This window comes from Microtus oregoni, unplaced genomic scaffold (assembly GCF_018167655.1).
Source record: "Microtus oregoni isolate MIOR12 unplaced genomic scaffold, Mior012 000002F_ref0000024, whole genome shotgun sequence".
In the NCBI taxonomy this organism is placed as follows: Eukaryota; Metazoa; Chordata; class Mammalia; order Rodentia; family Cricetidae; genus Microtus; species Microtus oregoni.
This window is the reverse complement of record NW_024543061.1, coordinates 60,874,623-60,899,306: the sequence shown is the minus strand read 5'-3', so window position 1 is coordinate 60,899,306 and position 24,684 is coordinate 60,874,623. Positions and strand designations below refer to the sequence as shown.

Genomic DNA, 24,684 nt, shown 5'->3' with positions numbered 1-24,684 from the left:
CCCATTATGTTGTCTTATTGCTATTGCTAAAACTTCAAGCACTATATTGAAGAGGTATGGCGAGAGTGGACAGCCTTGTCGTGTTCCTGAGTTTAGCGGGATGGCTTTGAGTTTCTCTCCATTTAATTTGATGTTAGCTGTCGGCTTGCTGTATATAGCTTTTATTATATTTAGATATGACCCTTGTATCCCTAATCTCTCCCAATACTTTTATCATAAAGGGATGTTGAATTTTGTCAAATGCTTTTTCAGCATCTAATGAAATGATCATATGGTTTTTTTCTTTCTGTTTATTTATATGATGGATTACATTCATAGATTTTCATGTGTTGAACTAGCCCTGCATCTCTGGGATGAAGCCTACTTGATCATAATGGATAATTTTTTGGATGTGTTCTTGGATTCGGTTTGCCAGTATTTTGTTGAGGATTTTTGCATCGATGTTCATGAGTGAGATTGTCCTGTAATTCTCTTTCCTGGTTGAGTCTTTGTGTGGTTTTGGTATCAGAGTAACTGTAGCTTCATAAAAGGAATTTGATAATGACTCTTCTGTTTCTATATTGTGAAATACATTAAGTAGTATAGGTATTAGGTCTTGGAAGTTCTGGTAGAATTCCACATTGAAACCATCTGGTCCTGGGCTTTTTTTGGTAGGGAGGTTTTTGATAACAGCTTCTAGTTCTTCGCGACTAACAGGTCTATTTAGATTGTTCACCTGGTCTTGTTTTAACTTTGGTATATGGTATTTATCTAAAAAAGTGTCCATTTCTTTTACATTTTCCAGTTTCGTGGCATACAGGCTTTTGTAGTAAGATCTAATGATTCTCTGAATTTCCTCTGTGTCTGTGGTTATGTCCCCCTTTTCATTTCTGATCTTATTAATTTGCATATTCTCTCTCTGCCGTTTGATTAGTTTGGATAGGGGTTTATCAATCTTGTTGATTTTCTCCAGGAACCAGCTTTTTGTTTCTTTGATTCTTTGGATTGTTTTTTGTGTTTCTATTTTGTTGATTTCAGCCCTCAGTTTGATTATTTCCAGTCTTCTACTCCTCCTAGGTGAGTCTGCTGCTTTTTTTTTCTAGAGCTTTCAGGTGGGCTGTTAAGTCTCCAATCTGTGCTTTCTCTGTTTTCTTTAAGTGGGCACTTAGTACTATGAACTTTCCTCTTAGGACTGCTTTCATAGTGTCCCATAAGTTTGAGTATGTTGTTTCTTTATTTTCATTGAATTCAAGGAAGACTTTAATTTCTTTCTTTATTTCTTCCTTAATCCAGGTATGGTTCAGTAGTTGACTGTTAAGTTTCTATGAGTTTGAAGGCTTTCTGGGGGTAGCATTGTTGTTGAATTCTAACTTTAATCCATGGTGATCTGATAAGACACAGGTGGTTACTAATATTTTTTTGTAACTGTGGAAGTTTGCTTTGTTACCGAGTATGTGGTCAATTTTCGAGAAGGTTCCATGAGCTGCAGAGAAGAAGGTATATTCTTTCCTATTTTGGTGGAATATTCTATAGATGTCTGTTAAGTCCAATTGATTCATTACCTCCATTAATTCTCTAATTTCTCTGTTAGGTTTCTGTCTGATTGACCTGTCCATTGGTGAGAGAGGAGTGTTGAAGTCTCCTACTATTAATGTGTGCGGTTTGATGGCTGCCTTGAGTTTTAGTAATGTTTCTTTTACGTACGTGGGTGCTTTTATATTAGGTGCATAGATATTCAGGATTGAGACTTCATCCTGATGAATTGTTCCTGTTATGAGTATAAAATGTCCCTCTCCATCTCTTCTGATTGATTTCAGTTTGAAGTCAACCTTGTTAGAAATTAGTATGGCCACACCTGCTTGTTTCTTAGGTCCATTTGCTTGATAAGCCTTTTCCCAGCTTTTTACTCTGAGTAGGTGCCTATCTTTGTGGTTGAGGTGTGTTTCTTGTAAACAGCAGAATGTTGGATCCTGTTTTCGTATCCAATCTCTTAGCCTGTGCCTTTTTATAGGTGAGTTGAGCCCATTGACATTAAGTGATATTAATGACCAGTGGTTGTTAACTCCGGTCACTTTTTTAGTAGTAGAGTTTGTGTGTTTCCCTTCTTTGAGTTGCGCTGGTGAAAGGTCTCTAGATGTCTGAGTTATTGTGGTCATTGTTGGACTCCTTGGTTAGTGATTTTCCTTCTATTACTTTCTGTAAGGCTGGATTTGTGGCTACGTATTGTTTAAATTTGTTTTTATCCTGGAAAATTTTGTTTCCTCCATTTATAGTGAACGAAAGCTTGGCTGAGTACAGTAGTCTGGGCTTGCATCCATGGTCTCTTAGTTTTTGCAGTACATCTATCCAGGACCTTCTGGCTTTCATGGTTTCCATAGAGAAGTCAGGTGTAAGTCTGATAGGTTTACCTTTATAAGTAACTTGGCCTTTTTCCTTTGCGGCTCTTAATATTCTTTCTTTATTCTGTATGCTTTGTGTGTTGATTATTATATGGCGAGGGGATTTTTTTTTTTTGATCCAGCCTATTCGGTGTTCTGTATGCTTCTTGAACCTTCATAGGTACATCTTTCTTTAGGTTGGGAAAGTTTTCTTCTATAATTTTATTAAATATATTTTCTGGACCGTTGAGCTGCACTTCTCCTTCTTCTACTCCAATTATTCTTAGGTTTGGTCTTTTTATTGTGTCCCATATTTCCTGAATGTTTTGTGATGAGAGTTTGTTGGACTTGCTGTTTTCTTTGATCAGTGCTTTATTTTCTCTATGTTATCTTCAGAATCTGAGATTCTTTCTTCTATCTCTTGTATTCTGCTGGTTATGCTTGTTTCTGTAGTCTCTATTCATTTACCTAGATTTTCCATGTCCAGCCGGCCCTCTGTTTGTGTTTTCTTCTTTGCCTCCATTTCAGGTTTCAAGTCTTGAACTGTTTCCATTATCTGCTTGATTGTTTTTCCTTGGTTTCCTAGGGTATCATTCACTGATTTACTCAATTCTTCAAACTTTCTGTTATACTTCTCATCCATTTCTAAAAGGGCGTTTTTTATATGCTGTTTAAGGGCCTCTATCACTTTCATAAAGTCAATTTTTTCTACTTCTTCTTGATTAAGGTGTTCATGTCCTCCTTTTGTGAGGTAGCTGGGTTCTGGTGGTTTCATGTTGTTTTTCAGATCGTTGGGTGAATTTTTGCATTGGCGCCTGCCCATCTCTTCCTCCGAATGGTCTCCTATGGATCTTCTTTTACAGGATCAGGTCTCCTTGCCTACTGATGTACCTTCCCAGTGATGCCACGCCCCAGTGATGGCTTTCCTGGTGCCTAGATCAGATCTCTGTGCTGCTTGGGTAGCTCGTAAACAAAGGGCCTACCTTGCTTGCTGCAGCCAGGCTATTGAGACAAAGGAACTACCACCCTCCTGGTTGCCCTCCCGATTCGGATTCGGTCCCCGCGCCCGCCTGAACAGGCTGAGCTGGGAGATGTTATGTGGCCAAAGAGGGGAGGGAGGCAGACTGGGGGGGGGGTTCTGGATGCAAGCTTGGTGGGATAGGAAGAGAGAGGAGATATCGGGCAGTATAGCCCCTGCAGGATGACCAGGAAGTGTAGGAGGGATGAGGAACGTCTGAGTTCCCTGTTCCGGGCTGCCGCCTCACTCACTCACCCCAATGATGGCTCTCCTGGTGCCCAGATCGGATCTCTGTGCTGCTTGGGTAGCTCATAAACAAAGGGTCTACCTTGCTTGCTGCAGCCAGGCTATTGAGACAAAGGAACTACTGCCCTCCTGGTTGCCCTCCCGATTTGGATTTGGTCCCAGCGCCCAAACAGGCTGAGCTGGGAGATGTTATGTGGCCAAAGAGGGGAGGGAGGCAGACGGGGGGGGGTTCTGGATGCAAGCTGGGTGGGATAGGAAGAGAGAGGAGGTATCAGGCAGTATAGCCCCTGCAGGATGCCCAGGAAGTGTAGTAGGGATGAGCTGCTTCTAGCTTTTGTAGGAAGAGTGAGAATTCAAGGGTCCATACAGTTGCTATCTGTGGATGTATATTAACTTGGGATACACTGCAGGATTCTGAGTAAGAGAGTAAGTGTATCTGTGGTTGGGGTTATGTGTTGGACATTTTATATTTTTTATGACTTAGAAGCTTTGTTGTGGCATGGTAGTGCCCAGGCTTGAATTCAGTTTTGTTGTTCTATTTTGAGAACTCATTGAGACCATACATGAAAGGTGGTATTTGGAGTGTTGTGAAATGGCTTAGATAGCAAAAAGTTTGACACCCTCTGCTGTTAATCTTTCACCTAAAAGGTCACATTTAATTCCATGTATATGAAAAGTCCAGAATAGGCAGAGAGAAGGTATGAAATAATGATTGATTGCCAGGGCTTGGAGAACTGTGAAATGCTAAGTGATTGGTTTTGGTGTGTAACATTCCTCTTTAAAAAAATTTTTAAAATATTTTTTATTGTTTTTATTAAGCTATATATTTTTCACCACTCCCCTCCCTTCCTCTCCCATGGTTGCCATGCTCCCAATTTACTCAGGAGATCTTGTCTTTTTCTACTTCCCATGTAGATTAGATCCATGTATGTCTCTCTTAGGGTCCTCTTAGGTTCTCTGGGGTTGTGAGTTGTGGCTGGTTTTTCTTTGCTTTATGTCTAAAAGCCACTTATGAGTGAGTACACATGATATTTGTCTTTCTGGGTCTGGGTTACCTCACTCATTATGATGTTTTCTAGATCTAGAGTTCCTTTTTGATATTCTGCAGGATGAGGGGATTGTATAGGATGGATGGGGTTGTGAACACAGTTGAACTGGATCTGAGGATTCTGCATTTAGATCAAACCAACCAATGATAAAAAGTATTTTATGTATCTGTATTGAACATGTACAAACTGTTCTTATCGTCCAGGTTGCGGTGGCACATGCCTTTAATCCCAGCACTCTGGAGGCAGAGGCAGGTGGATCTCTGGGAGTTCGAGGCCAGCCTGGTCTACAGAGCTAGTTTCAAGACAGCTGTTACATAGAGAAACCCTGTCTCAGATAAAACAATACAAAGCAAAACAAAAAACTTTCTTATCAACCACTTTCTTAAATATAATAAACATGATGATTATTTTTATAGAGTTTACATTTAGTTAGGTATTATTGACGGCACCAGAAAGGACTTAAAGTATAATGGTGGATGTGAAAGCCATTTTATATAAGGAACTCAGGTTATGGATTTTAATCCCTCCAATTTCTCTTTGTCTCTCTCTCTTGTTCAGTTGTGTTGTTCATATACTTTCTGGGAGTTGAGCCACACACTGGAACATGGTCAGCTAAAGTGGACTGTACCCCTAAAGAAAGCTGACTCTCTTTTCTTCCAGAAGCCATCAGTGTTTATAGCCCCGCAGTTAAGGGCATGTGTAGGGCTTTCTAAAGTCCTCCCCACTGAATGTTAGAATGTTGACGGGCTTAATCTTGTGTAGGCAAGCCGCAGCTGCTGTGAGTGCATTAGTGTCGTGGCTCTGTCATCAGAAGACACTGTTTGCTGTGGGTTCTCCCTGACCTCTGGTTCTTAAGATCCCTCCGCCTCCTCTTCCTCAATGGTCCCCAAGCCTTGGGGAGGGGGTGTGATACGGATGTCCCTTTGGGAATTGAGTGCTCCCCAGTCACATACTGTCTGCACTCTGACTAGCTGTGAGTTTCTGTGTTAACCACCGTTACTGCACAAAGAAACAGGCAGTGGCAATACTCTACAGAGAGAGTTTAGAGGGCAGCTTGGTATTACGTCTGTTTAGCAAAATACTTTTTTAAAAAGAGTAGTAGGTTCACCCTTGGGTTGTGAGCTTCCCAACCATAGGTTCTTAGCCAGATTTTCAGTACCAGCATGTGTTTCCTCCTCTATAGCAGTTCTTAAGTCAACCAGAAAGAGATTGGTTACTTCTATAAACTCTGTGGCATCCCCTTGATTGCTGTTCACATATGGGGAATATTGTTGATAACTTCTATTTCTCCTCAAGTAGCCTGCATAGCACCTATTATGAGAACTAGGTACCAGGGAAGAACCTTACTGGTCTCTACCAACTTGATTTGTATTCTGTGGCCAATGTGTGTAGTGTCTTCAGAAATCAGATCTTATAATTAAGATCTGGCTGTCAACCAAGAGCAGTGGCAGTAGTCTGTATTTTATTTTTTTCCAGTTTGTCTTTCTGAGGCAGAGTTTTGCTGGAGATATATATCTGTAGATATCTATAGATACATTATATATCTCAGTATATAAATATATCTATCTATCTATCTATCTATCTATCTATTAATATTGATATAGATATCCTAGCTTGGTTTGGAACTTGCTTTGTAAAAACTCATGTTGGCCTTCATTCTCCCCATTGTTTAGTATTACAAACAAATACAGCTATGCCAAGCTGGTTTAATTGTATTATTTATTTTATCTTTCTTTAGTTTTTGAGATGTGGTCTTACTGTGTAGCCCAGGCTGCCTCAGACTCGGTGTAGCTGGAATTATAAGCATGTTGATATGTCTGTCTTTATAATAAAGCCTATAGTTCTTTATGAGAATATGATGATCTGATACAACTTTGTTTCCCAGAATTTTTCTCAGAATATGATTGGGCATTATGCAGTATCTTTTGATCATCCACATTATTTCATTGATGAAATGCATGATACTAGGCACAGTGTTACAGATAAAAGCACTAGGAAACCTTGCATCATGATAGGTTTACCTGCTAAGTTAGTTTACAAAAAGTGAGGAGGGGGGCTGGAGAAATGGCTCAGTGGCTAACAGCAAATACTATTTTTTTAAAAGATTTATTTGTTGTTTTAATTAGGTGTGTGTATGTGTGTGTGTGTGTATGTCCATGAATGAAAGTGTCTACAAAGGTCAGAGGTGTCTGATTCCCCTGGAGCTGGGGTTATAGGCAGTTGTAAGCTGTCTGATGTGGATGCTAGGAACCAAGCTCAGGTCCTCAGGAAGAGCAGTATTAGAGTTTATACTGTTACAGAGGCCCCAAGATCCTGACATCCATATCAGATGGTGTACAACCACTTGTAACTCCAGCTCCAAGGGCTCTGACAACCTCTGAGAACACTCACAGTCACACATAATTAAAAATCTTTTTTTTGTTTTTCCCAAGGCAGGGTTTTTCTGTAGCTTTGAAGCCTGTCCTGACACTCAGTCTGTAGACCAGGCTAGCCTTGAACTCACAGAGCTCCACCTGCCTCTGCCTCCAGTGCTGAGATTAAAGGTGTGCGCCACTACCACCCAACTCATAATTAAAAATATTTTTTAAAAATTAGTTTTTAAAAAATGTTGTAAATAAAGGATTATAGACCTGTAATTTACCTTGCACTGGGGGTGTCTTCTTTATGTATCTAAAAATAGTCTTAGTAAGTATTTGCTCTTACTATATTGGATATATGGAACTTTGTGTGAATGTATGACTGTATGTGTGTGCATGCACACACCTGCCTGTGGAGGCCAGGGGCTTGGATCTCCTGCAGCTGGAATACAGGCAGTTGTGCTTCACTCTTGTGGGCGCTGGGAACTGATCTCACATCCTAGGGAGAGCAGCAAATGGTCTTAACCACTAAGCCATCCATCTAGTTCCATTTTTTCTTTAAAAAAAGATTTAGTTATTTTTATTTTATGTGTATGAATGTATGTGTGCTACATGCATCCCCACTGCCCATGGAGGTCAAAGATGGCAGTGTATCTCCTGGAACTGGGGAGTGATGGTTGTGAGCTGCCATGGGAGTGCTGGGAACCAAACCTGGGTCCTTTGCAAAAGCAGGAAGTGTGCTTAACCTCTGAACCATTGCTCTAGCCTCTCCTTGTTTTAAAAAATTGATTCTCGGGCTGGAGAGATGGCTCAGCGGTTAAGAGCATTGCCTGCTCTTCCAAAGGTCCTGAGTTCAATTCCCAGCAACCACATAGTGGCTCACAACCATCTGTAATGAGGTCTGGTGCCCTCTCCTGGCTTGCAGGGATACACACAGACAGAACATTGTATACATAATAAATAAATAAAGTTAATATTTATAAAAAAAATTGATTCTCGGGGCTGGAGAGATGGCTCAGTGGTTAAGAGCATTGCCTGTTCTTCCAAAGGTCATGAGTTCAATTCCCAGCAACCACATGGTGGCTCACAACCATCTGTAACGAGATCTGCTGCCCTCTTCTGGTCTGCAGACACACAGAGATAGAATATTGTATACATAATAAATAAATAAATAAAAAAATTGATTCTCTGTGTATATGTGGATATATGTATGTGAGTATGAACACCATCATGCATAGTGGAGGTCAAAGGACAGCTTTGTGGAGCTGGCTTTTTCCCTTGACTTTGTGTAGGTTGTGGGGATTGAACTAATTTCACCAGACTTAGGTATTAGTTACTTTTCTATTGCTGTAACAGAGCACTACACCAAGGCAACTTGTAAAAGAGTTTAATCGGCATTAAGTTCCAGAGGGTTAAGAGTCTGTAGTAGTAGAGCAGAGACATACATGGTGGCAGACATCTGGAGCAGCAGCCGAGAGGAGAGTCAGAGAGCTAACTCAGAATGGTCCAGTGACATGCCTTCTTCAACAAGGAAGGCTATACCTCGTAATCCTTCCTAAACAATTTCACCAACAGATATTCAAGCATATGAGCTTGTGGGGGCCATTCTCATTCAAACCACCACATATGGCAAACACCTTTATTCATGAATTCATCTTGTGGTCTTTTTTTTTTTTTTTAAGTATATGGCCTTGGCTATTGTCTTGGTAATTGGTTTATAGACCACATGGACTTCAAATTTGTGGTGATTCTACTGCCTTGCCTCCTCTGCTCTACCATGCTTGGCTAGTTTGGCTATTGTACTTTTAGTCCTCCATTTGAATTTTAGAATCAGCATTTTTGATTTATGTGAAAACCCCCTGGGATTGTGCAAATGAGCTGTGAGAAGAACTAACCCACGAGAAGCATTTATTTTCTCATATGGGAGCATGGCTAACTTTTTATCTACCATCTATCTATCTGTCTATCTATCTATCTATCTATCTATCTATTCTTGAGGTATTAGTTCATGTCTTCCAATGGAGTTTTAAATGCTTAAAGATTTTTGTTATGTTTAAGGTAATATTATATAGGTTTGTTGCTGTTGATAGGACTTTGTTTTTTTGAGGCAGGGCTTCACGTATGTGAGTTTCACTTCAAACTGAACTTTGTAGGTGAGGATGACCTTGACCCTGCTGTTTCTACCTCTTGTGCTGTCATTACTGGTATGTGTGTGCTATAACATCCATTTTATGCAATGCTGGGGCTCAAGCCCAGAACTTTGTTCATGCTGGGCAGATCTTGTTTCCAAATGATCTATATTCCCAGCCTGGGTTTATTTTAAGTTAAAAGCTTATTTTCTTCTGTTTCTCTCCCTGTCTTACTCTCTCCTCCTCCTTCTCGCTCACCACCCCCCCCCCCACCCTGCCGTGTGTGTATGTGTGTGTGTAATATGTGTTTGAGTGTTGGCAGTCATCAACCTTAGGTGTTGGTCCGGCTTTCATCTTGTTTGAAGCAAGGTCTCTTTGTTCTTTAGCTGGCCCCTAAGCTTCTGGGAATGTTCCCTTCTTTGTGTCCCATCTCTCCATAAGAGCACTGGAATTTTAGCTGCATGCTGTAGCATACAGTTCTACCTGGGTTCTGGGGTTATGTCCTCAGGTTCTCACTTTACCCGTGGATAGATACATCTTCCTAACCGTAAAAACTATTTTCTAATTGTTATTCCCAGTGTATATGGAAGTATTGGTATTTAAATATTAATCTTGCATCTGACTAGTATGTTGAGCTGTTATTAGTTCTGATAATGTGTTGAAGTATTAATGTTTATATATTGATCTTATATATGACTAATGTATTGAGTTCTTTTATTAGTTCTGATAATGTATCCAAGTATTGATATTTATACATTGATCTTATGAGAGTGATAGTCTGAGTTCTGTTCTTCAGATGTGTGTCACTTTGTAATTATCAGTTGATACTCTCACATTTTCAGTTAGAAAAACATTGCATTATGGGTAATGTGATTTTTTTTAAAGCTCTGAGAATACTAATGAAAGGAGATTCTTCCCCAAATAAAGGTAATAGAACATTTCTGAGAAGGGCAATATTTATTATTGGGGATTTAATGTGTGATCTTTTCATTACAGATATGGCATAAGATATTTCTTCAAGACTGGACAACTGGTGACCTGCTATTTTTGATAGCCTTAAGCTGACTTTATAGCCATAGAGAAACCTCACGGAATTCCGTTGTTGTTTTTGCTTTACACCATTTCTGGCCCCTAAGTTCATCCTGCAACCATGTATGGAAGTGCTCGATCAGTAGGGAAAGTGGAACCAAGCAGCCAGAGCCCTGGGCGATCTCCTCGGCTTCCACGGTCCCCTCGCTTAGGTCATCGGCGAACAAATAGTACAGGAGGGAGTTCTGGAAACAGTGTTGGAGGTGGCAGTGGGAAAACCCTGTCAATGGAGAACATACAGTCCTTAAATGCTGCCTATGCTACATCTGGCCCCATGTACCTAAGTGACCATGAAAACGTGGGTTCAGAAACACCTAAAAGCACCATGACACTGGGTCGTTCTGGGGGACGCCTGCCTTATGGTGTTAGGATGACTGCTATGGGCAGTAGCCCCAATATAGCAAGCAGTGGGGTTGCTAGTGATACCATAGCATTTGGAGAACATCACCTCCCTCCTGTTAGTATGGCGTCCACCGTACCTCACTCTCTTCGTCAGGCAAGAGATAACACCATCATGGATCTGCAGACACAGCTGAAGGAAGTACTAAGAGAAAATGATCTTTTGAGGAAGGATGTGGAAGTAAAGGAAAGCAAATTAAGTTCTTCGATGAATAGCATCAAAACCTTCTGGAGCCCAGAGCTGAAGAAAGAGCGAGCCTTGAGAAAAGATGAAGCTTCCAAAATCACCATTTGGAAGGAACAGTTCCGAGTTGTGAAGGAAGAAAATCAGGTTAGTTTCATTTGTACATTTATCTTTATGGGTTGAATTCAAATATATAAATAAAACAAGGGATTCCTTTTCCTTCTTGTCTTAGATTTCTCCCATCTTTGTTCCTTTATTTTTTATCCTTTTTACTTTAGAATTCTGTTTCTACTTTCTTAGTTATTTCCAGATTTTGGTCCTGTACATGGTCCACAGGTATGTTCAAGCAAAATACTTACACACATAAATTAAAACAAACAAAAAGTCTTAAACCGGTTGGTGGTGGCACAGGCCTTTAATCTCAGCCCTCATAATGCAGAGGCAGGTAAATCTGTGTGAGTTCAAGACCAGCCTGGGCTACACAGTGAGTTCTAAAAAAACAAACAAAAAACTCTTAAAATTTTTTGAGTACTGCCTTGGCTACATAGTGAATTCAGGGCTAACTTGGGGATATATGTTGAGATCTTATCTCAAAATTAAAACCAAACAAACACAGGTCTGCAGATGCAGTTCTGTGGAAGAGCAGTTTCCTAGCATGTGGAAGGAGATTCTTGGACCTGTCTTGCTGCCTTAGATTGTTTTGAGTGTTCCAGGGTTACAGTTTCATGAGTCATTACCTGTATTGGAGCGGGTTTTTTGGTAACACAATTACATTTGAGTCATCTTTACTCCTGTAAGTAACCCCTCACACATATTCTTTTTTTTTTTTTTTTTTTTTTTTTTCGAGACAGGGTTTCTCTGTGGCTTTGGAGCCTGTCCTGGAGCTAGCTCTGTAGACCAGGCTGGTCTCGAACTCACAGAGATCCACCTGCCTCTGCCTCCCGAGTGCTGGGATTAAAGGCGTGCGCCACCATCGCCCGGCTCACACATATTCTTGTAAGTAACTTTAATAAAAAAAAATTCATTGGTTCACCAAAGTAAATAAATAAAAGGTTCAATATGCTTTTAAACAATTAAAGTCAATTCAGCGTTCTCCCCCTATATATGTAGCTTAGGATGGCATGGAGCTCTTCTGTCTCCACCCTAAATGCTTACGTAGCTTTGTGTTAGCTTGCCTGACCACTAGTCTAAGGTGATCTTTTCAAGAGTAGCCTCTTCGTCTCTCAGTCTCTCTCTCTGTCTGTACAGAAATTTAAAGCAATTTTGGTGTTAAACAGAGATTCTATTGAATTACCTACTCATCGATGTGCCTTGCTGAAAATATCATGACCAGTAAGGTAGTTTTATTGTCTAGTGACTTGGAAACGTCTATTTTATTGAGGAAAAACATTACTAGCATTTTTTAAATTTTGAAATAGATAAAGTATTTTCTTATGTCTATGCTTTAGAAAGTATGGGAGTTGGGAGAGAAACCAGTGCAGTATCCTTTCTCCAATTATCACACTACATTCAAAGGCAAAATATTTAAACTTTCAAGAAGACAGTTATGGGTACTTCCTTTTTTCTGGAAAAGAAATAATCCACAGGTTTTTCATGCCAAGAAAACTTTTATGTGCTGAAGAGGGTGAGCACTGCTTTATCTGGGTCCACCCCATGTTCTAATTAAACACCAGTACACACCAGTGCTGGCAGAGACATTCTTCCCGTACCACTGTAATTACTACAGAGTTCTAAAATTGGTTAACTTCGGTTCAAAAAACAAAGGGTGCAATTTTAAAGACAGTACAGTGAGATACAGAGGCTGAGAATGCTAATTAATAGATTATAGTCAGCTAGTGGTAGGCCTCTAATTATATAGGGTATTCATTATCCTCTTCGTAGCTCCTAGAGGTCAGACATCTTTCATTTGTGAAGAAGACTGGTTTATTAGACTTTATAGCAATTAAATACATTTCTCTATTGCAGCTTGAGCCTGGGGATTTTGGTCCATTTTAAATGTTTGATCTGATTGAGCTGGGTCCAGAATCCTATTAGTATAAAAACATATTTGCTTAAGATTGCTTGGTGTGCCTGCTTCATTATTATGGCATTCTCGTAGAAGCTTGTTTCTAAAATAAGAATTCACAGATGTTTTTATATCTTAGACTCCTTCTGTTACTTTACTTTCAGATAGCTGATGATTGGAGAGCTAGGAATGTGTGTGTGTGTGTGTGTGTGTGTGTGTGCGCGCGCATGTGTGTGTGTGCGTGTGTGTGCACGCACACATGTTGGTGTATGTGTGTATATCCATATATGTTTTGACAGAGAAGTTCGTTTCTTCTAAAAAATTATGACTAAGGAAGACTTTAGTGTGAGCTTGATGGAGAAGAATGAAACCTTCCTGTGAGATTTGTGCAGTTGCAGAGCTAATGAGAAGCTTTTGGATAAGTTACAGATATTTTATTTCAATCAGCTACTGTACTTTTTTTGAAAGGGTTGTTTGTTTATGTATGTGAGTGCTTTGCCTGCATGTAAGCCTGCACACCAGACGAGGCATCAAACCCTATTAGACATGGTTGTGAGCCACCATGTGGTTGCTAGGAGTTGAAGTAAGGACCTCTGGAAGAGCAGAGCAGACAGTGTTCTTTACCTCTGAACTATCTTTGCAGTTCCTCACTTTCTTGATTATGCCTTGTAAGAATTCTACGTGTTGAATTTAGTTGGATGCTCAGTTTAAAAATCATTATTTGATAGCAGAGGCGGTGACTCAGTTGGTATAAGGTAAGCCTGAGGACCTCAGTTTGATCCCTATATCCCATGTAACAGCTGGGCATGGTGAGGTGCACCTGTAATTCCAGCACAGAAGACAGCTTGCTGTCCAGCTAGCTAGTCTGGTGACATCTATAAACTCAATGTTTAAAGAGAGATGTAGTCTCAAAAAATGAGGTGGAGAGTGATTCTGGAAGACATGTGACATCAAGCCTTAGCTTCTGTACGAACACATGGATATGTGATGTGCTTGCGTACTTGCATGCTCACATGCCTGCACATTCATGCACACACATACACAAAATAATTATTTTTTTTTTAAATATTTATTTATTTATTAAGTATACAATATTCTGTCTGCATATATGCCTGCAGGCCAAGAGGGCACCAGATCTCATTACAGATGGTTGTGAGCCACCATGTGGTTGCCGGGAATTGAACTCAGGACCTTCGGAAGAGCAGGCAATGCTCTTAACCGCTGAGCCATCTCGCCGGCCCCCAAAATAATTATTTTAATGCTCTGTCACTGAAATTTTGTTTGAACAAAATATTCTGTTTAATATTTTAGGATACCAAGTATGTGCCTTTAATTTTTTTGTTTGTGTTTTGTTAGATTTTGGGCGTGTGTGCAGATAGGCCTGTGCCGTGGTGCATGTGTGGAGGTCAGAGGACAGCTTTTGGGAGCTGGTTTTCATTTTTCTTGGTGGGTTCTGAGGAGCACACTCAGGATCTGGAGATGAATTCTTTTGCCTGTGGAACCATCTAGATACCTCTCATGTTTTCTTTTTGTACAGAGTATTTATTATTTTCGAAATTTGATGCTTCTTCTATTGAGGTGCTCAGGTTTGAACCCAAGGTTTCCTATGTGATAAACAAATGCTTTACCACTGAGCTTCTATACCCCTAGCCTAGGATTTTGATTTTGATTTTAATTTTGTTTATTAGACTTTGCATGCATAGAAATAGGTAAGTGAACGTGAGACATTTCTTCTTAAATTTACTTACCTGGAATGTAGTGGAATAATTGGGAAAAATAAATCAGTGACTCAAAGTTGCATCAATATCTGTTATGGTTTACTTGTAAGGGTATTATCTTCCAGAGAATTGGGGGTTCTTAGTCTGTTCTTTCTTCTCTTGAATTCCATGATGTAATCTAGTGTGGGATTCTTTTTAAAATTTAAAATTTAATTTTTGCTCTTTGGTTTTCTGAGACTGGGCCTCACTGTACTGGTTTTTGATTTTCCTACTTGGCATTGAGTGCCAGGGTCTTGTTTGTGCTGAACAACTGCTGTACCGTTGAGTTACAGCCACTAGTGTTTCATTACAACACAACAGAATTGTTTTTAAGGATTTGCTAATTTATGATAAATTTTCAAAACCGCAGCTTAACTATGATTTGGAAGACTCACTTTTTATGCTCTTGGCAAAAAGAATCAGAAAATGCATTTAGTATTTTGTCAGAATAATCTTTATTTTTTATAGTACTCAGGATCAAGGTGGCCAGCCATTTGGGGGGCAAGCACATTATCTCTGAACCTTTCCCCACCCTAGCTATAGTAATCTCCTTCTATCATGTAAATTCCAGGAGCTAAATTCAAGTTATCATTCTTTTTTTTAAAAAGGTTTTTTTTTTTTTAAACACACACACACACACATACACACACACACACCACCCCACAAGTGTGCCTGGTACCTGTAGAGGTCAGAAGAGGTCAATGGATTCCCAGGAACTGGATTTAAAGATGGTTTTAAGCCATCTTTATGGGTGCTGGGAACGGCATCTTGATCCTTTGCAAGAACAACAAGTGCTTTTGACCATTGAACATCTCTCTAGCCCCCAGGTTGACCAGTGTTCCTACTTTCTGAATCATCTTGTGGCGCTAGTTTAGTAATGTTGATCAGGGAAGTCACAGTTTCATTTTACTTTTCAAAGTCATTCTGTACCTGGCACCCAACATCCTCCTAAGAGTGCTGTTTGTGTCAATAGGTGTGCTGGAGGTCTCTACAAACAGTGGTTTACATAAGCAGTGCCTGAAGAACTAATGAAGAGAAATTAGCTCTAACAGTAGGAAAATTAGTACAAATATTTGGGTTTTAGATTTGGAGTCCTTGGAGGAATGTATTTTCTTTTTTTAAAAAAAGTCTTAGCTGGGCAGTGGTGATGCATGCCTTTAATCATAGCTCTTGGGAGGCAGAAACAAGTAGATCTCTGTTAGTCTGAGGCCAACCTGGTCTACAGGGAGTTCCAGGATAGCGGGAGCTACACATCTTGAAAACCGAAAACAAAATTCTTTATGGTTCATTTATTTTTTCCAAAATGGGAATTAAATTCATACACAAAATACCTTAATTATGGTTAAACAAGATTAAAAAAGATACATGGCCAAGTAAAATATGCCTGTTATAAATTACATAAGCATATGAATTAGGAAATGTTAAAATGTTTTAGATATTTATTAAATGAAAACAGTTGTATTCTTGAGTTTCAAAAATCTTTAAAAACATTGTACAATAAATTTGTACAAATTAGCTGGTATTTTGGGTAACCTTGCAGTTCATTAAAAATGAAATAAATGCTAGTAGACACTTATGCATGGTAGTTTCCTGAGGATTTCTGTTTTTTTTTTTTAGTCCTTCCACGTTGCGCAATATGTTTAAATATTAACAAATACAAAACATCATTTTTCTATGGCATTTTAAGCCTTAAAACATTTTACATTGTTAGATCAAAGGCTTCAATGGACTGAGAGCTCTATAAAAGCTCTATAAAATGTGTGTGAAATACATGTAGATAAGATTACTTGCTAGATTGGGGCAGAAATGTAGCTTCTTAGCATTGAGGCAAAGTCAGTTGCACCTGGGTTTTGCAGAAGTCCATGCAGCTCTGAGAGGACCCTTTGTTCACTAGTACGAGTAGCACCTTGAACTCAAAGGAGCTACCGTGCCTTGCCAGCATCTCACACAAATCCTGAAGGTACCACGAGCCATTCGCAGTTCCTATGTGAGAGAATACCCTTCTGTAACAGTGCTGCTGTGAGGAAGCCTGCCCCAGCAGGCAGCATGCACACCGAGGCAGCAACATCCACCTGTCTTTCTGATGATCCACCACATCCGGAAGCACTGGGCACATCATGCTGGTTTCCCCGATCAGGCTCTGACACTTGTCTCCTTTGAACAAGCCAGTCAATATTTGAATTTCAATTTTGGTGTAATATGTATAAATATGGTTGCTTCCACCATGGCTCAGAAAGACACAAGAAGCCACTAGCATCTACATGGCTTGAAGTTGACACGTCATGAATTTTGGCAGTGAACTTTGGGATCATTAAAGCATTTCACTTCAATTCCTAGATCTGAAAACGATGGGGTCGGGTTGTCCTTGCCTCGGAGTGGTGTCAAGTGCAGAAGAGCTCTTGTGTTTGAAGATTGTGCAGTTCTTCACCTCTTCTAGCCCGTCTTGTACTGTTCTGCCGGGTCAGACATTTCCCTTTTGTAGAGGCATCTCTTTCTGTCCTGTTTTACTGTCATCTCTGGGCAATCCCAGGATATATTTTCTTAAAACGCTTTATCTCTTTGATGGAGGCTTCAGTTCATGGCCGGGCTTCGCCGTCATTGGAAGCGGCTAGAGAGCCTTCGACAGCTGTCACATTCGCTGAGTCATTCTGCTCCACAGCGTGCCTGAGTGAAGTAAAAGGATACGTGGGGATAAATAGCAGTTTGCCTCACCCCACGCCTGCTTACCCCTTTGCTTTCTTTCTTACTTCCTCTTAAAAGTTTTTTTAACATTAAAATTCATTTTACTATTTTCTTTGTGTGTGAATGTCTATTTGTGTGTACATTGGCACACACATGTACAGGGCAGAGGACTCTTGAAGGAGCTGGTTCTCTTATTTCCACCATTGAGGTCCTAGAAACTGAGCCTAGGTCAACAGGATTTGTGGTAGGTGCTTTTACATGCTGAGTCATCTTGCCCTCCCCCCAGCTTTATTGAGATATAATTTTGAAAGTTATTATTTCTTTGTTTCTTCATCTGATTCTTGAGAAGAATTTGAAGAACGTGGTAGTAACTTGGCCTAGGAGTTCTTGGACAGTGTAATGAATGACATAAATGGCTGTTTGAGAGCAGCCATAGTTGCTGCCAGCAGAGGTGACAGGAGGAAAGATGACAGGGAAGGTCTATGGAGAGGGCGAACATTTGTGAGATATTTTTGGACAAAGACTGTCAGCAAGAGGGAAATGTTTTGTAGCATTATTAACAATAGAGAGGACTTAGAGAGTGGAGCGGATTAGAGTAAGAAACGGTGAATTTAGTTAAATATTTGAATATAGGTTTCTCATAAGATTTTGGAAATACTGTGACCAATGAGTGTGACCTCAGGTACTTTGATGTGAATACTGTAATATGATGTTGATGTCAGGGAATTTACTGGAAGTGCAAAAGTAGAGGCTGCTGTCTGCTCCTGCACCAGTGCAGCTGGAGGACGGAGAAGTAGAGGCTGCTGTCTGCTCCTGCACCTGTGCAGCTGGAGGAGGGAGGGAGAAGTAGAGGCTGCTGTCTGCTCCTGCACCTGTGCAGCTGGAGGAGGGAGGGAGAAGTAGAGGCTGCTGTCTGCTCCTGCACCTGTGCAGCTGGAGGAGGGAGGGAGAAGTAGAGGCTGCTGTCTGCTCCTGCACCTGTGCAGCTGGAGGAGGGAGGGAGAGGTAGAAGCTGCTGTCTGCTCCTGCACCTGAGCAGCTGGAGGAGGAAGAAACTGTTAGATGGTAGAGCCTTACATGGATTTTTTTCATCCAGCTTTTTTTTTTTTGTGTTTTGGTTATGTTATTTTTCTTTGAAGGCAGATGATCTCTGACAGTCTCTGAACTTTCTGAAAGTTACTGTGCACTCTAAAAAGTTAAGTCCGTGTGTCTGTGGTCGTCTCTCCTAGTCTTTCATTCTAGCCAACAAATACAGTGGAGTTTATGTGATGAACTAGGAGGAAATTTCTGAAAAAGAGAAATATTGCAGAAGATGTGCCCTCAGTGAAGCAACAGTTTTGTACTGGAAATGTTCTTTTCCTCCTGTACAGACAAAGTTGGCAACGCTTTCACGAGCTGGCTCTATGCTGCATGTGCATCTCTAGAAATACAACTGTTTTCTTCTGAAGTTGGAACTTAATCCTTTATACACATTAAATACTTTCACTTATTCTTGTTACTGGCAGTTATGTTCTGTTGTAATAAGAGCTGCGGGGCTGCGTCCCCGGCACCCGGCCGCCCACATGGCTAGCTCTAGCTTATGCCCCGAGATAATTACACGAAACTGTATTCTTTTAAACACCGCTTGGCCCATTTCTATCTAGCCTCTTCTAGGCTAGCTCTCGCACCTGGACTAGCCCATTTCTAATAATCTGCTGTAGCCCACGAGCTGGCTTACCAGGAATGATCTTAATCTGCGTCTGCCTGGAGTGGGAGAATCATGGCGACTCCCTGACTCAGCTTCTTTCTCCCAGCATTCTGTTCTGTTTACTCCACCCACCTAAGGGTGGGCCTATCAAATGGGCCTAGCAGGTTCTTTATTGCTTAACCAATGAAATCAACAGATTGATATATGACACTTCCCCATCAATGTTCATTGAAAATTTCTCTGTAAGCTGGGTGTAGTTTTGTGCATGCCTTTAGTCCCAGTGTTTGAGAGGCAGAGGCAGGTGGATCTCTCTGAATTTGAAGCCAGCCTGGTCTACAGAGTATGTTCCAGGACAGCCAGAGCTGTTACACAGAGAAACCCTGTCTCACAAAACAAAACAAGCAAGATATGTTTTGTATATATTGCTCTTGTTTTATATATATGTTTATATATTTTATATTATATATTTATGTTTATTATGTATTTGCAAAAATGGTGCATGACTGACCATATAAATATATTTGTTACACTAAGTGGGAGAATTAAACATTTTTTATAAAAATAACAATGACAATAATTATACTTTTTAAAATGTTAGTATAAGTAACATTTTAAAAATATAAGTAGCATTTTTTAAATCTTCAAACTTCTGTCATGTCTGGCATGGCAGAAAGAGCTGTGATAGATCATGTTCATTTATTTAGTGTCTTGTAATTTGTCTTAAAGTATATGAAAAAATAGACCTCATGCAAATGGGTTATCAGAAAAGGCAGTGTTTTTAGATAATTGATTTTTTATTTGTTTGTTTGTTTTTGAGATAGGGTTTCTGTGTGTAGTTTGGCTCTCCCGGAACTCTCTCTGGAGACCAGGCTGGCCTCAAACTGTCAGAGATCTGCCTATGTCTTCTGTGATTAAAGGCATGCACCACCACTGCCCAGTTTATAACTGAGGATTTTTAAGAAAATTCAAAATTCAACAAGTAATAAATTTTTTCAAGGTTGTTGGGATCAAACTCAGCCCTTACAGGTAAAGTGTAGTCTTCTTATAAGTTTCACCAGTTCTGTTTTAAGGTTTTATTTATTTACTTATTTTGTGTGTGTTCGTGTGAGCTGGAGAGCACAGACATGTACATGATGTTACATATGTGTAGAGGTCAGAGGACAACTTTTTGTGAGCCATTTTCTTTCCTTCTGCCTTGTTTTGAGTTAGGGTCTTTTACTGTCTCTGTCATTGCTGTACTGTGTATGCATATGCAAGCTTGCTTCATACGTGGGCTTCCCACTGACTTTCCTGTCTTTGCCTCCCATCTCACTGAGTGCTAGGATTATAGATGCCTGCCACCCTCTGGCTTAAATTTACATGGATTCCAAACTCAGGTTGCTAACTTGCTCTATCGGTAGGTACCTTTTTCTGCTGAACCATCTCCCTGGACCTTATCAGTTTTTAAGTGAGGGCAATAAATTTTTAATTGTTGCAATGTTTAAGTAAGAGTAAAGGAAATAGTATTATAAAATTGTGGACAAATGTGTGGAGTTGTGTGCCTTTAATTTCATCACTTGGGAGGCAGAGGCAGGTGGGTTTCTGAGTTGGAGGCCAGTCTGGTCTACATAGTGAGACCCTGTCTCAGAAAACAACACAAAAAAGCTTGGACATTACTGTCTGACATAAATATGCAGTCCAGTAAATGTTTAGTTGATTAAAGAGTTAAATATCACGTGAATATAAATTTTATGTATTTTTCAACTATGAATGTACCTTATAATCTGTTAGAAGAAAGCCGTCAGTAGCATGGTGCCCATAAGGCCTTTTAGAAAGTGGGTCACAATGCTTAATAAACATTGTAGATAACTAATGTGGGTAGCAGGTCAGCCTTAATACTCCTGTAGGAGTTACCAGGAACTTTGAGTAGGGTAATTAGTTTGCAGGGTTTTCAGTTACAGTGATGTTCATTATTTAACGTTTTCATTTCCATAATGACTCATCTGTGAATTATAAAGTGCTTTCCCAAAAGGAATGTAATGCTGGAATTTCTTTCCCTGCCCAAAGTGTGTGTTGTGTTCTGTTCTACTGTCTCTCCCTCCTGTAGTAAGGAGTTTCTGGCTGGTTATTTAGGAACTAAACACTGCAAATAATTTCAACTATGTGTCCTTGTGTGAAGAAAACTTAGCCTCCTAAAGGCCGTGGAGAGTTCTTCAGTGTAGCCAGCGTCCAGTGCTTCTATTTACTCACTCTGTTGTTTAAAACTATTAGATTTTTCCACTCCTTTTCTTTTTAAACTTTTATTTTAGCAAAAGGTTTTGCTGAAACCGTTTATAAATGCATACCATTGAAAAGTAAAGCATGTTCACATTATTCTAATTATTTGTTTTGTTTATATTAAAACTGGCTTTCCATGTGACAGACACACCTTGAGTTTTATGTATCTTGCAGTAGTTCTGTCTATGAAAATGTTTTTGTAATGGTACTACTGCCAAATGTGTGTCTGGGTGTCGATAACCATTTTAGATGCTGCTGATAACTACTCTAGAGCACTTGGAGATACACTGTAGATCCTTTTTGTTTTGGTGGGTGTGGTGTATGGATGTGTTCATGTAGACTTGCACATGTGTATGCTTTTATGTGGCGACGAAAGATTGACATTGGGCATCTTTCTCAATCGGTTTCTTCTTTATTTTTAAGTTATTTATTTAATTTTTTGGAGGTTGGGCTGGCACATGATAGTGCATGTGTGGTACCCAGAGGACAGCTTGTTCTCTCCTTCTGTCGAGCAGGTTCTGGGGATGAGCTTCAGGCTTGGTGGCATATGCCCATGCCTGCTGCACCATCTCTCTGTCCCTTCACCTTGTTTTGTTGAAGTAGGGTCTTCCATTGGATCTAGAGTTCATCTCTTCAAGTAGCCTCTCAGGCCAATGAGCTCCAGGGATTCACTTCTCTGCCTGCCCCCCCTCCCCCCCACCACACACACAATGGGTGTTTGGGAATTCAAACTCAGGCTCTGGTGCTTGCTGACAGGCACGTTACCAGTTGGCTCCTGTCTCTCTAGATGCTTTTGTATATATTCTTTAAATTTTTTTGAAATTATATAATCACATTTTTCCCGTTCACTCCTTCCAACCCTTCCCATACACTTTTCCCTTGCTCTGTCTCTCAAATTCATGGCCTCTTTCTTTAGTTCTCCCTATATGCAACCTGTTAAGTCCATATGATGTTACCTGTATGTGTATGGTCTCAGGGATACTTGATACTGGATAACCAATTGGAGAGTCCTTCCCTACTGAAGACCATTTTTACCATTCTCTGCATTCCCTGTTGTCTGTAGTGCTTTGTCAGGGATTGAGACCCTGCCAGTTTTCTCTCTTTGATGTTAGCATGTTCATTGATGTTGTCATTGTTCAGATATTGTCTAGGTAGCCATGTTGATGAGACTTAATGGGTGTAGGCTCTGACATTCTAGGTGATACAGCCTCATAGCAAACTTCCTGTCTCTGTGTTTTACAGTTGTTTTGCTCCCATTTCTTCCATGATCCCAGAGCCTTAGATGCAGGAATTGTGTTGCAGATGTAGCAGCCGGGACCCAACAGGACCCAACAGGATCTCTTGTTCTGTACATTTTGTTTGGTGTGGTTTGCTAGAATTGTCTTGTCTGTTGCAAAGATAAATTTCTGTGATGAGGGATGAGAATCACACTTATCTGTGACTATAAGATCAAATATTTAAAATGTTGCTAATAATTATGCTGGCTTAATAAAACAGTAGTTGTAGATTCACCTCCAAGATTTATGACCTCACTAGCCCTGTGTGGTTTGATAGGTGTCCAATACCAGCATGGATTCCTCTTGTTAAGTAGGCATATTATTTATAATCTTCACAATAGTCCTTTAGATAAGTGATGCTGTCTTCATTTATAGATGAAGGAACTGAAAATTAACAGAGGGACATGTGGATTTTGTGTAGGTCTCACTTTTGGTTAGTAACAGATATATTTATCTGGTTACAAAGCCAACTAAAGTGTGATTTTGGTGTTTTCACTTAAGCACAAGAGAGTGAAATATCAGTGTATGTTTAAAATATTATTGGGGCTGGAGAGATGACTCAGTTGTTAAGAGCACTTGTTCTTGCGTAGGCTCTGGGTTCAGATCCCAGCACCCACATAGTGACTCACAACCATCCCTAACTCTAGTTCCGAGGGATGCAATACCCTTGTCTGACCAGAGGTACTCAGCACATATATACATGTAATCAAAACACCTATACACAAAAATTTGTAAAAATAAATTGAAAAAATTAAAATATTTATCAGAGAGACATCAGAGAGAGTTTGCGAACCTCTTTTGGGTTGCTTCTGATTGACCTGGATCAGCAGTTCATTCTTCAGTGACATGGTCCTGATGGGGAGGTCCCAGGGGAGTGGAAAGTTAGAGAAGATTATAGGTGGAGGATAGTAAGCCTGGCACAGACTTTGTCTTATGCAAGCAGGTTTATTAAGAAGTTTTTAAAAGTACATTAAGTATAGAGACTGCATTAAAAAGTCATCCATGTTTTAATTGAAGAAATAATTCCAAGAATAGAACTAGGATTATGGTAGGATCCCTCACTTTAGAGGGTTCATATTGAGAGCAGGGGTTGAGAGCATAGGAATCTGTTGAGACTTTTGAAATGTAAATTAAGTAGGTTAAGTATCTCTTCTCTGTCAGCACCTCACTGTCACAATTCAGTACTTTTTCTTTTTTCATAGATTTACTCTGTGTGTGTGTGTGTGGGGGGGGGTGGAGTGGGGGGGGGTGCATGTGTGTAGTTAGGTGCACATTAGTCCTGGAGCCCCCAGAGGCCACAGGAGTCAGGTCCTCCAGGAGCTGGAGTTACGGGAGATTGTGAGCCAGTTGATTTAGATATTTAATTCTGGTCCTCTTAATTGCTTTTAATTGCTAAGCCATCTCTTCAGCCCTTCTTTGCTTGTTTTAATTAGGCAGAGAATATTAGATTAACAATTCCCAGACTTGATGTAGCATCTTTAAAACTTGTTCATCTTTTTGGTGTGTACATATGTGCCGTGGTGTGCACGTTGTGCATGGTGTGTACGGTGTGCATGTGGGTGTCAGAGCATAGCTTGGGGGAATTGGTTCTCTCCTATCATGAGGGTTACAGGGCTCAACTCAAATCACCAAGTTTGGTGGTAAGCAACCTCATCTAACAAGCCTCTTTTCTGGTTCCAGATTTAATTATGCACACCAATAAAAATCTTAAAAGTAGGAAGAAATAGGAAATAATGATAAGACTGGCCTGAGTTAGATAGAAACTGCATTTGCTGTTATTATTTCTTTATGAAGGAAGAAATAGGGAATAGTGGTAAGACTGGCCCCAGTCTGTCAAATAAAAACTGCATTTACTGTTACTTTATGAAAGAAAAGATAGCAACATCAAAAGAGTTAGAATTGAATAAAGGATGGGTCTTTGCGAGAAAGTAGCTTTTAATATAGGGAGATAGGTGGCTAGTAGGTAAAATCTCTTGCTACAAAGTTTGATAACTCAAGTCCATTCCTGTGGCCTCTGTGCTGAAAAGAATTGAGTTCTACAAGATTTCCTCTGACTCCCAATTGGATGGTAAGGCATGAATGAGCTGACTGGAACACTCCCTCTCTCTCCTCTCCCTCCTACCTCTCCCCTCCTTTTCTGCCTTTCTCTCACCCTTTCTCTCTTTCTCTCATACACACACTAAATAAATGTA

The 24,684-nt window shown here is 40.1% G+C and overlaps 1 protein-coding gene and 1 pseudogene across 12 annotated transcripts in view; one reads left to right on the top strand and one right to left on the bottom strand.

Moving 5' to 3' along the window:
- Positions 1 to 24,684, top strand: part of Erc1 (ELKS/RAB6-interacting/CAST family member 1) — a 360,167-nt gene that overhangs the window by 24,720 nt on the left and 310,763 nt on the right. For 11 of the 12 annotated variants that reach the window (XR_005972232.1, XM_041630950.1, XM_041630933.1 and 8 more), the window contains exon 2: positions 10,153 to 10,975. The exons of the other annotated variant lie outside the window; for it this stretch is intronic. Coding sequence is in view for 10 of the 11 variants with exons in the window: in XM_041630950.1 (XP_041486884.1) it covers positions 10,307 to 10,975 (669 nt within the window). In the remaining variant the exon portion in view is untranslated. The remainder of the gene's footprint in view (positions 1 to 10,152; positions 10,976 to 24,684) is intronic. 12 annotated transcript variants of the gene reach the window in all.
- Positions 16,407 to 23,340, bottom strand: LOC121432445 (annotated as a pseudogene).